The sequence below is a fragment of the Coffea arabica genome, chromosome 1c (genome assembly GCF_036785885.1).
Source record: "Coffea arabica cultivar ET-39 chromosome 1c, Coffea Arabica ET-39 HiFi, whole genome shotgun sequence".
Classification (NCBI taxonomy): domain Eukaryota; kingdom Viridiplantae; phylum Streptophyta; class Magnoliopsida; order Gentianales; family Rubiaceae; genus Coffea; species Coffea arabica.
The window spans coordinates 46,969,113-46,994,283 of NC_092310.1; the positions used below are offsets into that span (position 1 = coordinate 46,969,113).

The 25,171-nt window shown below is 42.5% G+C and overlaps 2 protein-coding genes across 2 annotated transcripts; one reads left to right on the forward strand and one right to left on the reverse strand.

Annotated features, from left to right (window-relative positions):
• Positions 1 to 11,354: 11,354 nt before the first annotated feature.
• LOC113724958 (elongation factor 1-beta-like) lies at positions 11,355 to 14,511 on the forward strand. Its single transcript, XM_027247881.2, has 6 exons — positions 11,355 to 11,781; positions 11,888 to 12,007; positions 12,226 to 12,301; positions 13,509 to 13,626; positions 13,954 to 14,067; positions 14,162 to 14,511. The coding sequence occupies exons 1-6, from the start codon at positions 11,696 to 11,698 to the stop codon at positions 14,323 to 14,325; spliced, it is 678 nt and encodes a 225-aa protein (XP_027103682.1). The 5' UTR covers positions 11,355 to 11,695; the 3' UTR covers positions 14,326 to 14,511.
• An 861-nt stretch (positions 14,512 to 15,372) lies between these two features.
• Positions 15,373 to 16,644, reverse strand: LOC113740985 (putative F-box/kelch-repeat protein At1g15680). The gene has a single exon (XM_072046755.1). The coding sequence runs from the start codon at positions 16,642 to 16,644 to the stop codon at positions 15,373 to 15,375; it is 1,272 nt and encodes a 423-aa protein (XP_071902856.1).
• Positions 16,645 to 25,171: the final 8,527 nt, after the last annotated feature.

A 25,171-nucleotide genomic window follows, 5' to 3' on the forward strand; every position in this document is an offset into this window, starting at 1 on the left:
ATGGCCACCATCCCGAGGCACACCGCCGCTAGGGCTCCGAAGGGTTCCAGAAAACAATCCCGCAGAGGGCGGGAAAGGTCCCCCTCGGCGCGGGATTGAGACTATTTTGAGCAGGTTCCGAAACGTACGGAGGTCGGACTTACCAGCAGGTATAAATGGTAACGCACATCCACTGCACAAGGTACGCTCACCGTAAGCAAATTACCCCCAACTGTTTTACTCCTTGTGAATTCCACTCACCAGAAGACTAACTTGACCGTCGGAGTGCCCCCGGGGACAACCTCGGGGCCCCCCTACTAGTCATCCTATAGACCTCTTTTCGTTTATTTTGCAAGGGTTGGACACGCTTTTCTCATCAGCACGCCGAGCTCATCAGGTCAGCTCGGTCCGGGGAAACTCAGCGCTTCTTCAGTTGGCGCCGTCTGTGGGAAACGAAAGGTACGTGTAGTTGTGTTGATGGCGAGAACGCGTTCCAAGCGAACCGTAGAGAACACCGATCCCGGAGTCGGAGAGGGGTCCCGGCGAATGGAGACCGAGGAGGCCCGGGGCGCCGAGGGCTCAGCCCTTTCAGAAGAGCGGAGACAGTAGATCTTTCAGTTCGTGACGGAGAACCTCCCCATGCTGGAGGACATAATTCAACAAGCGAAGAAGGGGGGTGAAGCCGAGGGCGCACAAACCTCCAAGGTGAAGGGGAAGGAAAGGAAATCACCTCCCGTTCCCTCAGAGGATGAGTCACGGGACCAGCCCCCCAGGAGGAAACGGTCACGGACTCCCCCTCGGCCGCGGGTCTCGGTGGTCGGGGATAGCGAGAGGTATTCTCGCGACCGGTCCGCTAGGGGCCGACCAAGAAATCCCTCCTCGTGGAAGCTTGCGCGGAACGAGTCTGAGCGTTCCCCCGCCCGATCTATCAAGAGCCGGTCGCGGGGCCCTCCCCAGTGGAAACCTGTCCGGGACGAACTCGAGCAAATCTTGCGGCCGCAATTGTACGAGGACAACTATGTAGCATCGCCCTTTACTCGAGAGATAGAGGACTACCTGCTACCCCGGAAATTCAAGATCCCGAACATCGAACTGTATGACGCTTCTACCGACCCGGAAGACCACCTCTCGGTCTTCCTGACACACATGCGCTTGCAAACAGCCGCGGATGAGATCCGCTGCAAGACCTTCCCCATGTTTCTGAAGGGGAAGGCCCGGCTCTGGTTCCGGGGTCTGGTACCGGGGTCCATCCGAAACTTTTCCGAGCTAGCCAAGCAGTTCGCCCCCCAGTTCGTCTCTTCGAAGACTTATTCGAAGAACGCGGCTCACCTGATGGCAATCAGGCAGAAGCCGGACGAGTCACTGAAGAATTTCATGACCCGCTTCAACACGAAGAGCCTGCAGATCAGGGACAAGGATGAAAAGGTGGTAATGGCTGCCTTCATGAATGGGCTCAGGGCGGAGGAGCTCTTCTACAAGTTGGCCGAGAAGCCTCCTGTGGACCTGGAGGAGCTCTTGACCAGGGCGCACACTGCCGCTAACGCGGAAGAGGCGGCACACCTGAAAAGGGAGTCGGATCGGGTGTTCGGCGATCGGAGAGGACGGGGAAACCCCCCGGAGAACAAGGACGTTCCGGCCAAGAAGAACGTTTTCGACCGACTCTCAAAGGAGAAAGCCCCCGCTCAGCCACCGCTTCCGGAGAAAGGGTACACCCCCCTGACTCGGTCCAGAGCCCAAATCCTAGCCGCCATGGAGGCGGAGGGCCTGGGGGAACGGCCGCCTAAGATGGGGACACCCCGGAACAAGAGAAACCAGAACCGGTACTGTACCTTCCACCGTGATGTTAGGCATGATACGGAGGGGTGCTGGGCCCTGCGAAAGGAGATCGAAGATCTGATCCAGCGCGACTTCTTGGGGCGATTCGTACGGCAAGGTCGACCAGGCCAAGAGTCAGGACGCACCTACTGCGGAGACAGGGGCGAGGGCCAGCGTCGCGACCGCCCTGAGCGGCGTGACGTTTCTCGGGGCAACTCCCCCGACCAGAACACCCAAAACTTAGCAGGGGTGATAAACACCATCGCTGGGGGCCCCACGGGGGGAAACAGCCATGCAGCTCCGAAGAACAGGCGGCCTCTCCCCGAGAGGGATGATTTTCTGAAACGCTTGCACATGGATGAAGAGATCACCTTCGGACCAAGGGATGCGGTTCCCCTGGCGTCTGGAAACCACGAGGCCATCGTGATAGACGTCGTGACCAATAACTATCGGGTGAAAAAAGTGTACGTCGACCAGGGGAGCGCAGTGGACATCCTGTTTTACCGGGTGTTCAAGGAACTCGGTTTGGAGGACGGACAGCTAACCCCGGTTCGGACACCCCTGGTGAGTTTCACCGGGCCGCCCATCAATTCGGAGGGGATGATCACCCTGATGGTCACGGTAGAGCAGGCGCCCAAATGCCGGACCATCCCCATCAAATTCGTGGTAGTCAAACAACAATCCCCATACAACGTGTTCTTGGGTCGGCCCGCCTTGAATGCTCTCCGAACTATCCCCTCGTCTCTCCACCTCAGCGTCAAATTCCCTACCTCGGGAGGAATAGTTGAGGTGCATGGAGATCTAGAAGGTGGCCAGAACTTGCTACTTGGCCATGCTCCGGGGACAGGAGAAGGTGGTCGCCCAGACGACCAGCCTGGAGCCCTGTATTCCGGGGGAGGAGGCTCGGCAGTTGGGCACCCAAAACGACATCGAGGGGTTCCCCCTAAGGGAGAAAGGCCTGACTAGGTCCTCCGCATCGGCGCGTCACTACCCCTCGAAGAGAAGGAGGGTTTGAAGGCCCTGTTGATGGAATACTCCCAGGTCTTCGCGTGGACGGTTGAGGACATGCCCGGGGTCCCAACTGACCTAGCCATCCACCGCCTGAACGTAGATCCCCACTTCAAGCCAGTAAAGCAGAAGAAGAGGAGTTTCGCCCCAGAGAGGAATGAGGTGATTAAGAAGGAAGTCGGCAAGCTGTTGGAATCCAAAATCATCTTGGAGGTGTACTATCCGACTTGGTTAGCCAATCCCGTCCTGGTGAAGAAGGAGGACCAGTCCTGAAGGATGTGCGTAGACTTTACAGATCTCAATAACGCCTGCCCAAATGACTGCTTCCCCTTGCCGAGGATTGACAGGTTAGTAGACTCTACTGTGGGTTTTGACGTCTTATGTTTCCAGAATGCCTTCAAGGAATACCACCAGATAGAGATGGCCGAAGAAGACCAGGAGAAGACTTCCTTCATCACTGAGAAAGGAACTTACTGCTACCGGACCATGCCGTTTGGGCTAAAGAACGCCGAAGCTACCTACCAGCGCCTGGTCAACAAATTCTTCCAAAATCAGATCGGCAAGAGTATGGAGGTCTACGTGGACGATATGATCGTCAAGAATCGAACTGACCGGCGGCTCGTACCCGACCTGAGGGAGATATTAGACATCCCACGGGAGAGTCGGATGCGACTAAACCCGAAGAAATGCACTTTCGGGGTTAGGTCGGGAAGGTTCTTAGGATACTTGGTGTCCCGAGAGGGGATCCGGGCCAACCCGGATAAACTCCAGGCCATCATGGATATGGCCCCACCAAGGAACATAAAGGAGGTCCAGCAGCTCACTGGAAGGATGGTCGCCCAGAACAGGTTCCTCTCGCGCTCCGCGGTGAGAGAGCTACCCTTTTTTCGGATCCTGAAGGCGCCCAAAGACTTTCAATGGATCGAGGAGTGCCAGAAGACCTTCACCGACCTGAAAGCATATCTGGCCGAGTTGCCCACTCTGACCGCCCCAGAGCAGAGGAAAAACCTGTTCCTATACTTGTCCTCTTGCGACGAGGCCGTTAGCGCAGTTTTGGTGCGGGAAGACAGGGGGGCTCAGAGGCCGGTATATTACGTCAGTCGTGCGCTACAGGGGCCGAAAAAGCGGTACACACCGGCCGAGAAATTGGTCCTGGCCCTAGTGCACGCTGCCCGAAAACTCCGTCCCTACTTCCAGACCCACAGCATCGTTGTCGTGATTGACCAGCCCTTACGACAGATACTCACCAAGCCTGAGGTCTCGGGCCGGATGACCAAGTGGGCCGTCGAGCTGGCCGAGCATGACATCGGCTATCGGCCTCGCACCGCTATCAAAGCTCAAACCCTGGCGAACTTCCTTGCTGAGGGAGTTAGCTTGTCCTTGGCCGAGCCGATCTCTCCGCTCAAGGAGGCGCGGTCGGGAGAGCCGTGGGTACTGTTCGTGGACGGGGCCTCGAGTAAGGAAGGGAGTGGAGTCGGTCTGCTGCTCATCTCGCCCACCTAGGAAGAGCTGACCTATGCGTTCAGATTTGATTTCCCGGCGTCCAACAATGAGGCAGAGTACGAGACCCTATTGACTGGGTTGCGGATAGCCCACCAGATGGGTATAACCGCGATCAAGGTTCTGAGCGATTCCCAGCTCGTAGTCTACCAAGTCCGCGGGGAGTACGAGACCAAGGAGAAAATCATGAAAAAATACTTGACCAAGGTACGGGAGGTGATAACCCTGTTTGATATTTTTGAAATCGAGCAGGTGCCGATATCACAGAACAAGCGCGCGGACGCACTGTCAAAACTAGTCTTGGTGGAGGTAGTCAAACAAAAAAGCATTGATCAGGTCCAAATCTTAGCAATAGGCAGCCCGGCCTCTTGGATGACCCCCCTCGTGAAATTCCTCAGCTTGGGCGTCCTCCCCGAGGATAAAATCGATGCTCGCCGCCTCCAGTTTAGGGCTACCAGATACGCCTACGTTGAGAGGACCCTCTACAAGAGGTCGTATTTGTCTCCCTGGCTAAAGTGCGTGACTCCCGAGGAAGGCGACTATGTCCTCCGAGAAGTTCACGAAGGCCTGTGCGCAGCACATGTGGGGTCCCGAGTGTTGGCCAAAAAATGTCTGCTCCTTGGCTACTACTGGCCCTCGGTGTTTCGGGACGCCGCGGCTCTTGTTCAGAAATGCTGAGCTTGTCAGGTGCACGCCCCGCTGCGTCACCAACCCACTCGGGAGATGGTCCCCATCCACAGTCCTTGGCCATTTGTCCAGTGGGGAATAGACTTCCTGGGTCCCTTTCCCCGAGCTCCCGGAAGATACGAACACCTCGTGGTGGCCATCGACTACTTCACCAAGTGGATGGAAGTGGAACCTCTGGCCACTATCTCTGGAAGGGCAATTCAGAAATTCTTCTGGAAGAACATAGTCTGCCGTTTCGGGATTTCGCACGTTTTGGTATCTGACAATGGGCGACAGTTCGCGAAAAACCCCTTCAGGAGCTGGTGCGCGGAGCTCGGGATCAGCCAACACTTTACCTCGGTCGGTCATCCCCAGGCCAACGGCCAAGTAGAGAATGTTAATCGAACCATTCTGCAATGGCTCAAGACTAGGCTGGAACTGGCCCAGTCAAACTGGCTAGATGAACTCCCTAGCGTCCTCTGAGCCTACCGCACCACGCCAAGAACGGCCACTCATGAGACCCCGTTCTCCCTGACTTATGGGGCAGAGGCGGTAGTGCCCGTGGAGGTCGGCCTCCCCTCGCTTCGGACACAGAATTTCGTTGCGTCAGCCAATGAAGAAGAATTGAGGTGTAACTTGGACATGCTGGAGGCCAAACGCGAGGAAACGGCAATACGGATGGCTAAGTACAAGAGCCAGCTCGCCCGCTATCATAACGCAAAGATGAGGAATACGCAGTACCAGTCGGGTGATCTCGTCTTAAGAAAGAACTCAGTCCGTCGAGCTCATAGTTCCCACAAACTCGACCCAAACTGGGAGGGGCCGTACAAAGTTCTGGAAGGGAGCCGAGCTGGTTACTGCAAGCTTGCGAGATTAGATGGAATTGAGGTACCCCGCACTTGGCACTTCTCGAACTTGCGATTGTTTGTAGGATAGACAAGACCAGGGTATCTTACTGTATTCTTTGGAATCCTCATACAAGTTTATCATTAAATAAATGTTCGATTTTCAAGTTTTAAATCCATTCTCATTATCAATGCCGTTTAACTTTTAACTCCTGCACTAGTATACTCAGGCCATGTTAAGTGTCCTAGTGGGGGGCCCTGAATGGTGATGAATGATAGTGGAGGGAATGCCTTTAAAATTTGAGAATTGATGCTCGACCCAGGAGGTCGGCAGGGCTTAAAACTTTAAAGTCTGAGAGTTTGATGCTCGGCCCAGGAGGTCGGCACGCCTTGAATTAGTTTGATGCAGTATGTTAAAATCTAAGGGTCTGACGCTCGATCCAGGAGGTCAGCAGGACTGCCTTTAAAATCTCGACGCTCGACCCAGGAGGTCGGTGCACTTAAAAACCTTAGGGTTCGATGCTCGGCCCAATAGGCCGGCACGCTATTTCAGTAAATCAGGTTTGACGTTCGACCCAGGAGGTCGGCGTAACTTAAAGCCCAGAGGTTTGGTGTTCGCCTAAGAGGTCGGCGCGTCGCTCCAATTATTAGAATTCGATTGCTAAATCAGCCTAATAGTTTGATGGTTTGGTGTCCCTGACAACTTAGTTGTTAGCTTATAGTTTGATGGATGCTCGACCCGGGAGGTCGGCACGTTGCCTTAGTGGATCAATTTAGTACTCGACCCAAGAGGTCGGCATACCGCTTTGGTTGCTAGAGTTTGGCGCAGGCGAGAATTGCAAATCTTTCATTCGAATTACGTACAAACAACCTATCTATTACAAAGCCTACCGAGCTATAAAAGGAAAGGAAAACCTAACTATGTACAGCTCGGCCCCTCTTTTGCCCGGCCGCCTTCTTCTTACTGACGACCTGTTTGGGGCGAGAGTTGGGGGTACGCCTTAAACATGCTGAGAGGCGTGTGGTGAAGGCTATTCAAAAAATATCTATGGAGATCATGAACTGTGGGGCATTGAAACCTATTCATTCCGAATGGTCTTTCAAGAGCATTGCCGGAGCATGGTCACATCCTTACAAGAAGATGGAAAGGGTTTCTGGAGTGGCCGCTACCTTAAGCCACCGACTCCTTCCCGAAAGCCCTGCCGGGAGCCTCTTCCTCCTCCAAGGGAACCTCCGCCAGCTCGGCCCCCACGTCAAGCCTGCCCACCAGGTCCTTCAGGGCATGCCCCTTGCAGTACCCGTCGAAGAGCCAGTCCAGTTTCTCCTCAGTTGCGGGATTGTAGTCCTTGAAATCAGCCAAGTGGAAGTCAGGCAGGTTGAGTTCCTTCACCTGGTCCAGGGCCCGCGTGAAGCCGACCTGGAGGATGGGTTGGTTGAGGAGGGCGACGTCTCCAGCAAACTGTTCGGAAGAGATGAACTTCCTAACAGCCCTCTTGCGCTCCCGGCTGACGGTGCCGGAGAGCTCAATGGCGTGGTCCTCCTTCAGTTTCGCCACGCCCTTCCTCTCCTGGTCCAACTCTGACCTGGTGGAGGCGACCTGGACCTGAGCCGCCTCCAGCTCCTTCTCGGCCTTGCCCAACTTGACCTTAAGGGAATCCGTCTCCTTAAGGGCATGGGCAAGCTTTTGCTCTGCCTCCCGATTCTTTTTCTGCAGTTTCTCCAAGTCGGGAGACAGTTCGGAGAAGCCGGTTGCCAGGGCGGCTCCAGCAGCATTGGCCTGAGGAGAAGAAAGAAGAAGTTAGCACATTGCGCGACTTAGCCAAAAAGCAGAGACACAACTGGCCTAAGGGATAGGGAACTTACTTGACCTTGGGCGGTGAAGTACATGTCCTGGAGCTCGGACGGGCTCGCCAGGTCCATCCACCTCCTATCACGCAGAAGGACCGAGTCCGTGACCAACTCCCTAGCCACCTCGGGAAACTGGTCTCAGTCGTTGATGGATAGCCCCCAGGATGGACAGAATCGGCGACGGTCGTGCATAGAGGGGGCCTGGCCCGGCTTCACAGGGGCCACGTGGCGAAAATGCCACAAGTTGGGGGAGGCGTCTCCCGGGCGTACTCCTCCGCAGAGCCAACCCCCAGGTGGACCGGGCTCCCCGACGTCAGCAGGGGAGGGGGCTGTGCTTGGGTGAGGACAAGTTTCTTTCCGGGCTGGGAGGGTTCATCCCCCAGACCCTTCTTCTGCCCAATCGCCTTCTTTTTGCTGGCAACCTGCTTGGAGGGGGACTGAGATTGGGATGCCTCCTTCTGGGGAGCCGAGCTGCCCCAGGAGTCAGAGAGGCCTCGGAGGTCTTCTGGGCGGCCTCCGGCTGTAGAGTGGGGGCGGCCTGCGCGGGAGGCGCGCCCAACAGCTTGGAAAGCTTTCTCACTGCAGCAAACACCACCAGTTGAATTTGAACCGTCCCCATGTGAACGCATTTAAGAGCTGTACGGAAATCGAAAGGATACGACATCCGAAAGGACACGAGCGCAGCTTTTCAGTGATAGCACTGTGCCTGAGGTGGCCATGGCAGAGCAGGGCGACGCCAGTCTCCCACGTGGCAGGGGCATAGATTAGGTCTGTCTGGAAGCCCTACCTAATCTAGGGGGCTAGTGCAGAGGCCCCGTCCTGGGTCGAGACACGTGGCAGCTCAGGAATTCCAGAGTTGGGCTCGGACCTCGAGCCCATGGCCACCATCCCGAGGCACACCGCCGCTAGGGCTCCGAAGGGTTCCAGAGAACAATCCCGCAGAGGGCGGGAAAGGTCCCCCTCGACGCGGGATTGAGACTATTCTGGGCAGGTCCCGAAACGTACGGAGGTCGGATTTACCAGCAGGTATAAATGATAACGCACATCCACTGCACAAGGTACGCTCACCGTAGGCAAATTACCCCCAACTGTTTTACTCCTTGTGAATTTCACTCATCGGAAGACTAACTTGACCGTTGGAGTGCCCTCGGGAACAACTTCGGGGCCCCCCTGCTAGTCATCCTATAGACTTCTTCTTGTTTATTTTGCAGGGCTTGGACACGTTTTTCTCATCAGCACGCCGAGCTCATCAGGTCAGCTCGGTCCGTCGGTCCGAGGAAGTTCATCGCTTCTTCAAGTCTCAATGGCCCTCCAACTCTTTTTCATGTAAAGTTTTAGTCGTCCAATAATTAACAATAAAAGTTTGGCCCTCGATCTACTAAAATAGCATATTCGTGACCCTTTTGTCAAATCCAGCAGTTAAAATTGACGGGAAGCCTTATCTTGTACGACGCCCGACCAAATATAAGGGCATTATGGTCTCTTTCCCAGGAACAAGTTCAGGATGGTTCAAAGCTGGTAACCGCACATGTCCCAAGACAGGCCAGAGGCTTCTCTGCACAGATGCCCAATTCAACTCTGAAGCAGCTTACCAAGGGATTTTGCTTAGAAAAAGACATCCACTTTGCTGATTCAGTTGGGCGTAGCCGTGATCTTACAAAGGCAGTTGTTGCGGGTAGCAAAGTATCTGAGCAGGCCGTGCGATTGCTCGCTAATTTTCTCGTTGGCAGGCTTGTGGGTTGCAATAATCAAGAGCAGAACAGAGCTGCTTATGAGATTCATTTACTCACCAAAACAAGCATTTTTAATCGGTCTTGTTTGGTTGAAGCTGGTGCAATCCCGCCTCTGTTGAATCTTTTGTTTTCATGCGATCCATCGCTGCAAGAGAATGCCATGGCATCTCTGTTAAATCTTTCAAAGTTTTCCAAAAGCAGGAAAATAATTGTTGAGAATGGAGGTTTGATTTTGATACTTGATGTTTTGAAGTGCGGACTGAAAGTGGAAGCTCGACAGCATGCAGCTGGTGCATTCTTTTACCTTGCTTCAGTTGAAGAATACCGGCAACTAATTGGGGAGATTCCAGATGCAATTCCTTCTCTAGTGGAGCTCCTCAGGGATGGGACAGATCGTGGCAAGAAGAATGCACTTGTCACGATATTCGGCCTCCTCCTATGTCGGAGAGTGTTTGCTGCTGGATTAGTCCCATTGCTGAAGCAAGAGCAACGGCAACAGTGGCGGTGACACAGGTGGTGGGGTGGTGGAGGGGTCGGTGGGGCGGAGGTGCTTGGTAAACCATTCAGAGATTATAATACCCTTGATTCGCGCATCTCACAAGATGATGCTTTCTGTTAATTTCACAAGATGATGCTTTCTGTTGATTTTAACCGCTGGATTTGACAGAAGGGCCATGAATATGCTATTTTATTAGATCGAGAACCAAACCTTTATTGTTAATTATTGGAGGGCTAAAACTTTACCTGTGAAAGAGTTGGAAGGCCATTGAGACTCTTTTTCCAAAAAAAAAAAAAAGGATCATCCACTGATCCATAAGACTAGTACTACTTCAAAAGAAAAAAAAACACTAGAACTATTATATCTGATTATATTTAATTAAAAGCTTAATGGTACCACACATAAATGTCGAACATTAGTTTTTTTTTTTTACAAGGAATAGTCATAATTCTGTAAAATCTGATTGCATTTGAAACTGTATAGGCCCATAAAGCTATAAGCCTACAAACTTTTTCTAGGAAATTCACTGATATCAAATAGCTTTTAAAAAAAAATAGCTTTTAGAAATCAGGAGAGTGTAAAATGAAAAGCATTTGAAAAAAATGGTATAAATAGTTAAAAGAATAGTGCAAGGAAAATTATTTCTATAGTGTGAAAAAATAAACTTGGAATTGCAAAAAGTTAGAAGAAAACCCCCTAGATGTTTAGGGCTTCAAAACTTCATATTCGTGTTTGAAATATTAATATAGGTAGAATGGGAGAGTGTGGATCTAGCCCTACCCTTACATTCTTATAATCTCATACATAATTTAATTCCTTATGTGATTTATCATTTATATATACTCGAAGCTTGCTTATAACCATTGCGACAAATTGTACGCATTAAAAGTTAATTCTTGATCATCAGCAAAATTCAATTACAATGTCTTCGTACACTGTTAGGAATATATGGATTTGAATGTAAATTTAGTATTTGTTTTCTTGGAAACGACTAAATTACAAGTGAAATATAAATAGGATAATCTACTAATTATCCCTCTGATTTCGTATTCAACCAAACACTGATGATATTATTTGAAGTCGTTAAGGCCTCATTGTGTTTAGTATTTGAATAAGGATAAAATTTAACTAAAGCTGGTATTCGAGATGCATTTTGTCCATTTTTACTTTATTCAAAATTAAAGAGGAGTTTGTTATTATTTTTTTTCACTTAGGGGGTGTTCCAATCTTTTTTTTTTTTTTTACCAGACTAATCCCCCTAAGGCTAGCAGAACCTTGCTCAAGAATACCAGCAATGTTACCACAACGAGGGTCGAACACGGGACATTACCATAAAGACGGACTTACTAGTCCCGGCCGAGCTACCGTCAGGACTAAAGAGGAGTTTATTAGATATTGCGCAACATGTCTACATCCCTTTCGCCAACCTATTTTAGCAAGTGTTCTTGTTTAGTGAGTAATAAGGTGAGATTGGATTAGACACTGTTAGGACTACTCTTTCGAAAAATAGTAGTAGTAGTCTACTAATCTAGTGCTCTTAGGATTTTTTTTTTTTTTCCTTTTTTGTGAGGGGTGAATTGCAAAATCTATAAAATCAAAGGGGTCAATCCGCGGTTAACAGAAACAGAAGAAATCGATGAAAAGCAAACGAATATACCCCAAAATCTAGGGTTTCTCTGGCAACTCCCATATAAAAACGACACCACTTACCTTCGCTTTGGCCGTCTCTCTCCCGATTCCGCAGGTTTCAGTCTTCCCTTTTTCGAAACCCTTCAATTTTTCTTCATTAATTTGGGGAATCAATGGCTGTTACCTTCTCAGATCTCCACACAGAGGCTGGCCTCAAAGCCCTCGATGAATTTCTTGCTGGCAAAACTTATGTATCTGGGTCCGTATAATCTGGAATTAACTGATAATTTTACTGGGCTCTCTTGTTCTTGTGTAAAAAATGTTCTTTTTCTTGTTTTGAGCCAATTTGAATGGATTGATTTCAGGGATCAGCTTACAAAGGATGATGTGAAGGTATACGCTGCCGTCTTGAAGCAGCCCAGTGCTGATTTGTATCCCAATGCTAGCCAATGGTACCAATCCGTCTCCTCAAAACTTGCCCCAAGGTATGATTTTTTTGTTCTTTTTTGCAATACTTTTATGTTTTTTGACGCGGGTTTTGCTTAAATTGTGGATTTGAAGATTATTTAGTGATGGTTAGTGATGATTTAATATCCTCATTTAAGGGTTTTTCGCTTTTTTTTTTTGATATAAAGTTCGAAATTTTATTTAATTTTAATGGATTTTAACTTGTGCATTTTGACAATTTCTGTCATATTTTTAGCTTTCCTGGAAAAGCTGTTGGAGTGAGAATTGGCCAAGGTGCTGCTGCAGAAGCTGCTCCAGCTGTGGTGGCCAAGGTAGTCTCCTCGACATCTAACTACTTAGCTAGTAAATTTATTGTTTGACTTGTTTGCTTTTCGTACTTTTTTTTAATCTCCACGTCTGTGTTTAAATTTCATATGAGAGAGAACTTTGATGGTCTTAAATATGTTGTGCGGATCTTAAATATGTTATGGTCGATAGTTAATAATTGCATATCAAAATAGCAAGTTTTATTATTTGGAGAAGTAGAATTAATCTTGAGGCTTCCTTTAAAGGAGTTAAATTTGAAAATTCTAGACTATATGAGTTCCAGGATGAATTTCCACTCTTGAAAGGGTCCAGATCATTGAGTTTTTTGTTGGTAGATCTTATCTTAATTTTTGAAAGCACCACTGGCAATGTGAAATAGTCTATCTTTGAGATTGCAATGCATTGTTCTGTGACTTACTAAGAACCACAAACACGCTCAAGAAGTCATGATCAGTTTCCTTCGTAATAAATTTTACTCTAGTGTTCAACAGACAAAGATGGACTCTGAGTATATAGTCGGCTCTCTTTCTTGGCATTAAATTTTAAAATACACTAGTTCGGAGATGCTTTGAAATTTATCGAACACGTAATGGCGCCCCCATAGATGGTACCATCTTTTTGGGCAACAACTCGACAGATGTGAAATTGCATAAATGGAAAGAAATTAAAATCCTCTTAGGGTAACAAACAAAAACATGAAGCAAAATTGTTGACAGATGTCATATACAAGAACAGAAAACTTTATTTTGGATAAAGTGCTTCAGAATGGTTGCATAACTTGTTTTTCTTTTTCAGTCATGTGTAAGGACTGCTTTATGCATGATGTTTGATTGTTGTTGTAGAATCTGCACTGCATGAAGTATTATATTTAAACATGAATTAATACTTCACATTTGAATGCACAACATACAACCTGGTATACTAAATATTTACGTGTTTTTTCTTATATATGATAGTTGATAATTTCATCATTGCTGAAACTATGTATATCCACTTCTGCAAGAGATGATGTCCTTGTTGATAAGTGTAGGATCAGGTCCATGTTTTGTGTCTGTATCCATGCATCTGGACAAACTTGTGTGATGTAATAATAGCCATGGACCATGAACTGCTGCTGGTTTTGGCATAGGTTTCATTATGCATTCATGAACGCAGCTTGAGGTTTAATATGTGCAAATTATTCTTGACAAAATTGACTTTGATCTTTGGCAGGAAGCACCTGCAGCAGAAGATGATGATGACCTTGATCTCTTTGGCGATGAAACAGAGGAAGAAAAGAAGGCAGCAGAACAGAGGGAGGCTGCTAAAGCATCCACCAAGAAGAAAGAGAGTAAGCTTCTTTTCAGATGGTTTCTGGCAATGTGCTTGTGATCATTTTGTTTAAAAATAACTTATTGATGGTTTGAATATTGTCGATTGACACTAGTAAAATTGGAGATTTTGTTGGCCATAGTGGTTAACAACTAAATTATCGATCCAAAGAAAACACTTGATCTTAGGAATCTAAGGTGTGAGTTTTGCCTTGTACCTGTTGAATCAAATTTGAACTTTTCCTGATAAATTCATAATCAATTTGAATTCATAATCAATTTGAACATCTACGGTTCTATTCCCATTTGTTTGGTCATGTAATGTATTTCGTAAATCCTATCTCCAGGTGGAAAATCATCCGTTCTTATGGATATTAAACCTTGGGATGATGAGACAGACATGAAGAAGCTCGAGGAGGAAGTTCGCAAAGTCGAGAAGCCTGGGCTTTTGTGGGGAGCCTGTATGTTTTGTTTTTAACCTTTGTTGATTTCTCATTTAGTATGCCTGAATATTTCTTTAAGATACTAAAAATCCCCATTTCTTGTCTTGTGCAGCAAAACTGGTCCCTGTCGGTTACGGTATAAAGAAGTTGCAGATCATGCTTACCATAGTGGATGACCTTGTCTCAGTTGATGATCTCATTGAGGACCAGCTCACAGTTGAGCCATGCAGCGAGTATGTGCAAAGCTGTGACATTGTTGCCTTCAACAAAATCTGAGACCAGTGCCAGTGGACATACCAGCTCTAACGATTATGGGCTGTAATTTTGTTACTTTCTTTAGTTTTATATATATTTTTTTAAATCTATGTTTATGATATAACGTACTTTTCTATTAGTTGTCGGCTCTTCTGTTTGCAAGATTGAAAGATACTTGAGCTATTTAAACCATCCCAAGTTTGAGCATGATGCGTGTTGATTTACATTTGGATTAGACAAGACTAGCTCTTTTTTAATTGACCCATCCTGAATAAACCAGAAACATGCTGGACCTGATGTTTTGACTAGCATAACAGTTCTATTTTCCTTTGACTTTGAGCCCATCCTCATCTGCTTGGTTGGTGCTCTGAAGTCGGGGCATGGGGCAAAATAAAGATCATCAGTATGAAATGTGCAGGTATGGGGTTTGCCAACCTTCCAAAGGAGTGTACCACAAATCTCAGAAGAGTACAAATTTTCATCATCTTATCTCAGTGCATAATTTAATATGCAATGATTAATGGGAGTATTATTGAATCTAGTAGGCACCCAAAATGTCAGTAATTTTTTGCCATGTCAAAATTAAGATCTCCAAGTTCATGTCTCAAACTCATAAAGCTACATTTCACTTCATTTACATTCTGCGTTAAACTACGCCTCAGATCCAATGCTCATTCAACACTCAAATTCCAGATGCACAAACTGAAAGCTGTTTTGTTCACTTCACCCATTAAGTTGTATAGATCTTGTCAAGTTGAGGAGCATATATAATCTTAAAAGGCTAAGATTGAATAATAGAAAAGGGAAAGCGTGCAATGATATAATTTTCATGCAAAAGGAAAAGAAGTGTTCAAGAAATGATCTTGCAACTATACATGTGGTCAGAATTGCCAAACTCACATTCAAAGCAACAAAACCAGAATGGGGCAATGAAACAGAAGAGCAGATTGCTCCATCTTCTATTCCACAGTTCAGATATAATGGACATAACTAAACAATTTAATGATCGACTTCTATGGCATAATTACATCAATAATGAAATGATCATCTTGACTCAACCACAACAAATTAAAGACTATCAGCTCCTGCAGATAGGGAAAGTGGAATGCGAACTGGCCAAATTGGAAGCACAAACAAGAAGCAGGACCAGCAAGCCTCACCAGAGATCTGATATATTTCTTTGGGGTTGTTTGGAAATCCAAGCGATTTTAATCTCCTGGTTTGGATGTTGAATGTGACCAAATTGTTATTCCACCCCAGATAAACTATATCTGCATCATATGGCTGGAAGGCTACCGGTATGGCAGTTAACATGCGAAGATGCAGACTATCATCAACTATAATTTCTTCATTCCTTACAGTGTGTTGTAGGAACCACTTGTTAGAGTTGTAGTCCTCGAGAACCCATATTTTGAAGTCTGAAAATCCCTGTTGATGTCGACGAGAAACTTCAAAATACTTCAGATATCCTTGATGAACACCATACATACTAGAATTGAAACCATATCTTGACATGCTATATTCCCCGTCTGCATCAGTTGGAAACTCAATGATGCGAAACTCATTAGGATTATTGTAAGGATCATAGGCTATAATTCCAAGTTCACTATCACTCCAGTGCAGATTCTCCTCGAAAAAGATAGGCTTGTGGTGACAGGAAATTCTTATTGCACATCCGGAATTTACAACAAAGTCCTCCCATATTCCAGATTCAGAAGAAAATATCTCAAACTCGAGGAATCCTCGTTTCTGAGGACAACAATGAACTAAAACAACTTTATAACTTCTTAATATTCCTGCCTCAACTTGTGTAACAAACCCCACATTGACCTGTTTGAAGAGATGTTTCGGTGCAGGAAGAGCAAACCACTGCTTGGTAACAGGATTACAAATGTAATATTCCACAATGTGGTTGTATAAATATGGCTTATATTGAAACCAACCATACAACAAAAATCCATTGTGAATTGCTCTGATAAAACAGGTTTGCCCCTTCGCTTCCTGAGAATCTGGTAAAGGGAGTATGTGAAAATCTGGTGAAGTAGGATTGCAAGAATACATATTCGCTAGTGGCTTAGTATGCTGATCAGCAAAGTGGGATATTGTAGAACCCTCCACATGCATTCTCTTGAAGAGAAATGCCCATTGCTGGCACTGCACTGGCAAAGCTGAGGCTTGAGAAATGTAGAAACGAGCAAAAGATGGATGAGAGATCAGAGAAAGCCATTGTTTTGAGACGCTTTTGAACCTAAAGACAGACTTGATAGGAACCCTGCAGAGGACCTCAATCAAGAACCAGTCAGGCATACAACCATCTTTGAACCACATATTATGTGTCATTTTCTTGAGCATCCTTGAACAACATTCCCGTTGTAACAACAATTAGATGCAACATATGCTGTAGTACTAATGTAGAAACAACATATGAGCATCTAATTCAAGTTCAATGAAATCTGGATGCTTTGATCAGAATATTGGTCAAGAGAAAATGTTAAACGTATAGGCTTAATGTAGATTCTACCAAGAAAGGTGAGAAAGAAAAAAGGCAGCCAAGAATCACAATCTTGAAGAATAATAGAACAAGAGAACAGAATTACAAGTCAACAAAATGCTAGGGGCAAAAGGAGAAAGGAGGTTGACATGCGAATTTGGCGGGGTGTCTGAGAGATAAGATAAGATTGGATACTTTATTTGATTGTTTTGTGGACGCCAGTTCACTTGCTTTCTAAATAAAGAAACTGCATTGGTGTGGATAGGGACATTTGATATTTTATTAAATATTATGGATTGACCTTTTATTGAGTATTTTATTATGGAGATCCAATGCCTTTATAAATTTCTATTTTTTTTTACTTGAATACTTTATTGATATTTGGTTATTGTTGTAAAACTAATAAACTACTATAGTATGAATAGAGATATTAGAGAAAGGAGTAGAGAAATAGAGAGTGATATTCTTATATTCCAATAAGATACAAAAGTCCTCTAAAAGGGTGTCAATGTACCTCTATATATAGGTACTTCAAAATTAAAGGTACATTAATCCTATTAAACACCCACTACTACAAGAATATGAAAAAACCTATAAAACGGTTTCTCCACTACATGAATAGATTTATGGATTGTAACTTCTATACATAATATAGTCATAAATCATGAATTAATCCTCTTAGGAAATACAAAGGGACATCCACATTTTAGTTGTTTCATAACACTCCCCCTTGGATGTCCATTACACAAAGAATATGCCTCGTTAAAACCTTACTAGGGAAAAACCCATCGGGACAAAAACCCTAGTGAAGGAAAAAGAGTACACTATTCCTGTGTATTAATTTCTCCCCCTGATGCAAACATCATTTGAGATCTTTTAATCATCGCATTCCAATATTCTTCGCCAATTGCACTGAGATATGGTACTTCAGGACCAAGTATCTCTTCATTTTCCTCTCGCAGTCTAAAAGAATCCTTATTAGGATCTAATGATCTGACGATCATTGGAGTACTTAATGTATATGTTTTATCCATATAAAATCGCTTTAATACCTTCTGGGTATATGCAGTTTGGTGGACAAAAATTCCACTCTTCAAATGTTCAATTTGTAAACCAAGGAATTTTATTTTTCCAAAATCTTTGATATCAAATTCCTTCTTCAAATATTCAACATTATTTTGAATCTCTTCAGGAGTTTCAATCAGATTTAGATTATCAATATATATAACAATTATCACAAAATTTGATCTATTTTTCTTGATAAAAACACATGGACATATTGGATCATTGGTATAACTTTCTTTAGTTAGACATTCATTGAGGCAGTTATACCACATATGTCCAAATTGTTTGAATCCATACAAAGACCTTTGTAATTTAATAAAATAAGATTTGATTTGCGTGCTTCAGGCATGTTGAATCCTTCGGGGATTCTCATATAAATATCATTTTCAAGATTTTCATATAAATATGCAGTAACGACGTTCATTAGACGCATATCTAATTTTTCATGTACTACAAAACTCATAAGATATCTAAATGTGATAGTATCCACTACAGGTGAATACGTTTCATCATAATCAAATCCAGACCTTTGTAAAAATTCTTGGGCTACAAGTCTTGCTTTATACCTCACAATTTCTTTTTTCTCATTTCTTTTTCTCACACATACCTATTTATCTTCTACTGGTTTTACATCTTCAAGTGTTTAGACTACAGGTCCAAAAACTTTTCTTTTAACCAGTGATTCCAATTCAAATTGGATCGTATCTTTTCACTTTGACCAATTATTTCTATACCGATATTCATCAACCGATTTAGATTTATGATTCTCATCAACTTTTATAATATCAAGTGCTACATTTCATCAGGCTCCAATTAAATTTTCTATGATTTCATTCTCTACAGGAGTTGGCTCTTCGGGAGCGACCTCTTCAAGAGGTTGAATTTTATCATGACATTTATTTAATCTCCGGAGATATTTGAAATCAATTTATGCCTTATTTAGATAGGCCGACTTTAAATTTATTTGTAGCACTTGTACATGTCCTTCAGGGATATCAATCTTAGCTAGAGTATTTCCTGCAGGAATAGTTGATTTAATGACTCTCCTGGAGTCGATAAATATAACTTTCTACAAATGAAGAATTTCTTGAACTTCTAGTTCACATTATTTTGTATGAGGAACGAGAAAATTCAATTTTTTTAAAATGATTTCCTTTCGATTGATCTTTTCCTCCCCTTAATGTCGGGAATCGTAATTCATCAGAATAAATAAATCATTCAATAGATCACCCATCAATATTTTACGATATTTAATCGTAAAAGGTGATTCATGCCGAAAATAAATTTTAAATTTCTTTCGGAGCCATATATAATATAAAGAAGGTATGTATAAATACTTGTCGGCTCTCAAATATTCTCACTTTCGTCAAATCACATATACATTGGGATCAGTAAACTTCTGGTTTACTGCAATTGATGATTATAAATCAAATAAGAATGAAGACAACTATATCGATAACCATTTTTATTTGGTTATGAGTCAAATATTTCTCATTTACGAATATTTGGTTGTGCGGTGTATGTTCCAATTTCACCGCCCCAACGTCGTAAATTGGGCCCACAAAGAAGATTGGGGATATATGTCGGATATGAATCACCTTCAATCATTAAGTATATGGAACCATTAACAGGTGATTTATTTACTGAGAGATTTGCAGATTGTCATTTTGACGAGTCACATTTTCCGACATTAGGGGGAGATAAAAATCAACCGAAAAAGGAAATCACTTGGAAAATATCATTGAATTTTCTTGATTCTCGTACTAAAGAATATGAATTAGAAGTTCAAAGGATTATACATTTGCAAAAAATTGCAAATCAATTACCGGATGCATTTAATGACTCCAAAAGAGTTACTAAATCACATATTCCTGCTGAAAATGCTCCGATTAAAATTGATATCCCTGAAGGACAAATCACAAGTGCTAATGAGTCTAAAGCACACCTGAAGCGTGGGAGACCTCTTGGTTCCAAAGATAAAAATCCTCGAAAGAAAAGAGGAGTAGATGAATCAACAATTAGTGACAAAATTCAACCTCCTGAAGAGGTCGCTCCTAAAGAGCCAATTCTTGAAGAGAATGAAATTATAGAAAATTCAATAAATTTTGTCACTTCAAGGAAAAGTTGGAACCGAAAAGAAATAATTATTAATAATATTTTCGCATATAATATAGCACTTGATATTATGGCAGAGGACGAGAATCATGAGTCTAGATCGGTTGATGAATGTCGAGGTAGAAATGATTGGCCAAAATGGAAAGATGTGATTCAATCTGAATTAGACTCACTGGTTAAAAGAAAAGTTTTTGGATTAAACACCTGAAGGTGTAAAGCCAGTAGGATATAAATGGGTATTTGTGAGAAAAAGAAATGAGAAAAATGAAATTGTGAGATATAAAGCAAGACTTGTAACCCAAGGATTTTCACAAAGGCCTGGATTTGATTATGATGAAACGTATTCACCTGTAGTGGATGCTATCACATTTAGATATCTTGTGAGTTTTGCAGTACATGAAAAATTAGATATGCGTCTAATGGACGTCGTTACTGCATATTTATATGGGAATTTTGAAAATGATATTTATATAAGAATTCTCGAAGGATTCAACATGCCTGAAGCATGCAAATCAAATTCTAAAAATATTTATTCTATTAAATTACAAAAGTCTCTGTATGGGCTCAAACAATCTGGACGTATGTGGTATAATCGTCTCAATGAATGTCTGACAAAAGAAGGTTATACCAATGATCCAATATGTCCATGTGTTTTTATCAAGAAAAATGGATCAAATTTTGTGATAATTGCGGGATATATGGATGATCTAAATTTAATTGGAACTCCTGAAGAGATTCAAAATAGTGTTGAATATTTGAAGAAAGAATTTGAGATCAAAGATTTTGGAAAGACAAAATTCTGCCTTGGTTTACAAATTGAACATTTGAAAGGTGGAATTTTTGTCCACCAAACTGCTTATATCCGGAAGGTATTAAAGCGGTTTTATATGGACAAAGCACATACATTGAGTACCCCAATGGTTGTCAGATCATTAGATCCTAATAAGGATCCTTTTAGACCACGAGAGGAAAATGAAGAGATACTTGGTCCTGAAGTACCATATCTCAGTGCAATTGGTGCACTAATGTATCTTGCTAATTGTACAAGACCTGATATATCATTTGCAGTAAATTTATTAGCAAGATTTAGTTCCTCGCCCACAAGACGACATTGGAATGGTATTAAACATATTTTTCGCTATCTCCAAGGAACAATAGATCTTGGTTTATTTTATTCAAATAAATTCAAACCTGAATTGGTTGGTTATGCTGATACTGGGTATTTATCCGACCCGCATAAAGTAAGGTCTCAGACTGGTTATTTATTTACATATGGAAGCACAGCCATTTCTTGGCGATCTACAAAGCAATCACTAACCGCCACTTCATCGAATCATGCTGAAATAATAGCAATTCATGAAGTCAATCGAGAATGTGTTTGGTTAAGATCAATGACCCACTATATCCGGAAGAATTGTGGGTTATCCTCCGGAAAAGAAAATCCTTCAACTATATTATATGAAGATAATGCAGCTTGTATAGCTCAATTGAAAGAAGGATATATTAAAGGAGATAGGACGAAACATATTTCACCAAAATTCTTTTTTACTCATGATTTGCAAAAGAATGGTGAAATTGATGTGAAACAAATCCGATCAGATAATAATCTGGCCGATTTATTTACCAAGGCATTACCAACTGCGACATTTGAGAAATTGGTGAAGAATATTGGAATGTAACGATTAAAAGATCTCAAATGACGTTTGCATCAGGGGGAGAAATTATTACACAAGAATAGTGTACTCTTTTTCCTTCACTAGAGTTTTTGGTCCCACTGGGTTTTTTCCTAGTAAGATTTTAATGAGGCATATTCTTTGTGTAATGGACATCCAAGGGGGAGTGTTACGAAATAACAAAAATGTGGATGTTCCTTTGTATTCCTAAGAGGATTAATTCATGTTTTATGGCTACTTATGTATATAAGTTATAATTCATAAATCCATTCATGTAGTGGAGAAACCGTTTCATAGGTTTCTTCATATTATTGTAGTAGTGGATGTTTAATAAGATTTATGTACCTTTAATCTTGTAGTGCCTATATATAGAGGTACATTGAGACCCTTTGGGAGGACTTTTGTATCTTATTGGAATATAAGAATATTACTCTCCATTTCTTTACTTCTTTCTCCAATATTTCACTTGATATTATAGTAGCTTATTTGATTAGTTTTATAACACGTTATCAGCACGAAAGCTCTACTTTTGAGCAAAAAGGTGAAAACGGAGGCGCTACTTTGAACAAAAGTGAAGCACAAGATTTTGCCGAAATTCTATCCGTATTTCTTCAAGTGACTTTTGAGATAAATTTCTAAGTCAAAATCTTATTTCAATTTCTTATGGCTAATCTTACAAAATAAGAGTTTGTATCTCTTGATATTTCTGGAAAAAATTATTGATCATGGGTATTGGATGTTGAAATCCATCTCGAGGCAATGGGTCTTGGTAATACTATTGTGGAAAAAAATGAATTCTCAAACCAAGACCGTGCCAAAGCTATGATTTTTCTTCGTCATCATTTAGATGAAGGATTAAAATCAGAATATCTTACTGTTAAAGATACTCTTGTCCTTTGGCGAGATTTGAAAGAAAGATTCGACCACCTGAAGTTGGTCGTTCTTCCAAAAGCCCGATATGATTGGCTTCACTTACGGCTGCAAGATTTTAAATCTGTCAACGAATATAATTCAGCTATGTTCAGAATCACTTCTCAATTATCATTATGTGGCGAAAAAGTCACTGATGAAGATATGTTAGAGAAAACATTTTCTACCTTTCATGTCTCTAACATACTCTTGCAGTAGCAATATCGAGAGAAGGGGTTTAAAAAATATTCTGAACTTATTGCATGTCTTCTCTTGGCTGAACAAAATAATGAATTGTTGCTGAAAAATCATGAGTCCCGACCAACTGGTGCAAGTCCATTCCCTGAAGCGAATGCGACCCAATTTCAAAATTTTGGTCGAGGTCGTGGCCGTGGCCGTGGAGGAGGCCGCCGACGTGGCCGTGGCCGTGGACGTGATTATAGTAAATTTGTGTCCCGTGAAAATTTTAACCGTGGCAAGCTACAATCAGAAAAATAACTACCGGTGTGGTATGGAAGGTCATTGGTCTCGTACCTGTCGTACGGCCGAACATCTTGTTGACCTCTATTCAAGCATCATTGAAAAAGAAAGACAAAGGTGTTGAGACAAATTTCATTGATCAAAAGAATGACTATGATGATGGTGATGATGCTGACATGACACACCTCGATGTTGCTGATTTTTTTGAACATCCTGAAGATGTCAACAAATATCCCATGATTATTTAGATATTTTATGATGCTTTATATCTTTCACGTAATTTCCTTTCCATTGAATATTTATTTTCGCATCTTTATTAATATTTATTTTTATTTGAAAATTTCTTCCTGAAGAAGAAATGGATGTCAAATATTTGGGATTAAATAATGGTGATTATGATATTTGTCTCATTGATAGTGCTACTACGCACACCATATTGAAAAATAAAAAATATTTTTCTTGTTTGAAAATGGGAGAGACAAATGTTAATACCATTAGTGGTAGTGCAAAATTGATTGAAAGCTCCGGAAGAGCCACTATATTTCTCCCTGAAGGGACTAAAATTATTGTAAATAATGCACTATTCTCTCCCAAGTCTCGAAGAAACTTATTGAGTTTTAAAGATATCCGCGAAAATGGATATCATATCGAGACAATGACTGAGACAAATAGTGAATTTTTATTAATCACAAGTATCATTTATGGGAAAAAATGCGAAGTAGAAAAATTACCTTCTTTTTCTTCTGGGTTATATTATGCACAAATTAGTGCAATTGAAATTCATCACCTAGTAGACTAAAAGTCTACTCATCCCGATGATTTTATAATTTGGCATGATCGTCTCGGACATCCTGGATCTATAATGATGAGACGAATAATTGAGAATTCACATGGCCACTCATTGAAAAATAAAAAAGTATTAAAAGCCAATGAATTCTCTTGTGTTACTTGTTCTCAAGGGAAATTAATTATTAGACCATCACAAGTTAAAGTTGGGACTGAATCCCCTGCATTTCTAGAACGAATTCATGGTGATGTATGTGGGCCTGTAGATCCACCATGTGGACCATTTCGATATTTTATGGTGCTAATTGATGCATCAACTAGATGGTCACATGTATGTTTATTATCTACTCGCAACTTGGCATTTGCGAGATTGCTTGCTCAAATAATTAAATTGCGAGCACAATTTCCAAATTTTCCAATAAAGAAAATTCGTCTAGATAATGCTGGTGAATATTCGTCACATGCTTTTGACGATTATTGTATGTCAATTGGAATAACTGTTGAACATCCTGTAGCCTATGTTCACACACAAAATGGTCTAGCCGAATCACTTATTAAACGGCTACAATTAATTGCTAGACCATTGTTGATGAGGTCTAAGCTTCCTTCATCTGCTTGGGGACATGCTATTTTACATGCAGCAACACTTGTGAGAATTAGGCCGACAAATTATCACACTTATTAGTGTACTCTTTTTCCTTCACTGGGATTTTTGTCCCGATGGGTTTTTCCCTAGTAAGGTTTTAACGAGGCATATTCTTTGTGTAATGGACATCCAAGGGGGAGTGTTATGAAACAACTAAAATGTGGATGTCCCTTTGTATTTCCTAAGAGAATTAATTCATGATTTATGGCTATATTATGTATAGAAATTACAATCCATAAATCTATTCATGTAGTGGAGAAACCGTTTCATAAGTTTCTTCATATTCTTGTAGTAGTGGATGTTTAATAGGATTAATGTACCTTTATCTCACTTGATTTCTAAACATGATCTCTTTTATTGTCTCATTTAGTGTCTCAATTTGATATCCATTTCGACGGATATTCAAATTCAATAATTCATTTCAGACATGGTAAAAAGTAGTGCTTTATTTATGATAAACTTTTCTCCTACAGGGAGAAATATAGTAGTGACTCTTCTGGAGTTTTCAATCACTTAAGCACTACCACTGATTGTGTTTGTCTCTTTTGTTGGAAAATAGTGCATATAGTAGTATTTATTAGCGAGACACATATCATTGTCACCATAATTCTTATGGAACAAATATCATCACCATAATTCTTTGATCCCAAATATTTAACATCCATTTCTTCTTCAAGAAGAAAAGTCAATTACTATCATAAA

Excerpts from the sequence above, each read along its gene's own strand:
- LOC113724958 (XM_027247881.2), top strand. The coding sequence starts at position 11,696 with ATGGCTGTTACCTTCTCAGATCTCCACACAGAGGCTGGCCTCAAAGCC. Across the intron at positions 11,782-11,887 it reads GGCAAAACTTATGTATCTGG|GGATCAGCTTACAAAGGATG; the intron begins GTCCGTATAATC and ends GATTGATTTCAG. Across the intron at positions 14,068-14,161 it reads TGGGCTTTTGTGGGGAGCCT|CAAAACTGGTCCCTGTCGGT; the intron begins GTATGTTTTGTT and ends TGTCTTGTGCAG.
- LOC113740985 (XM_072046755.1), bottom strand. The coding sequence starts at position 16,644 with ATGACACATAATATGTGGTTCAAAGATGGTTGTATGCCTGACTGGTTC.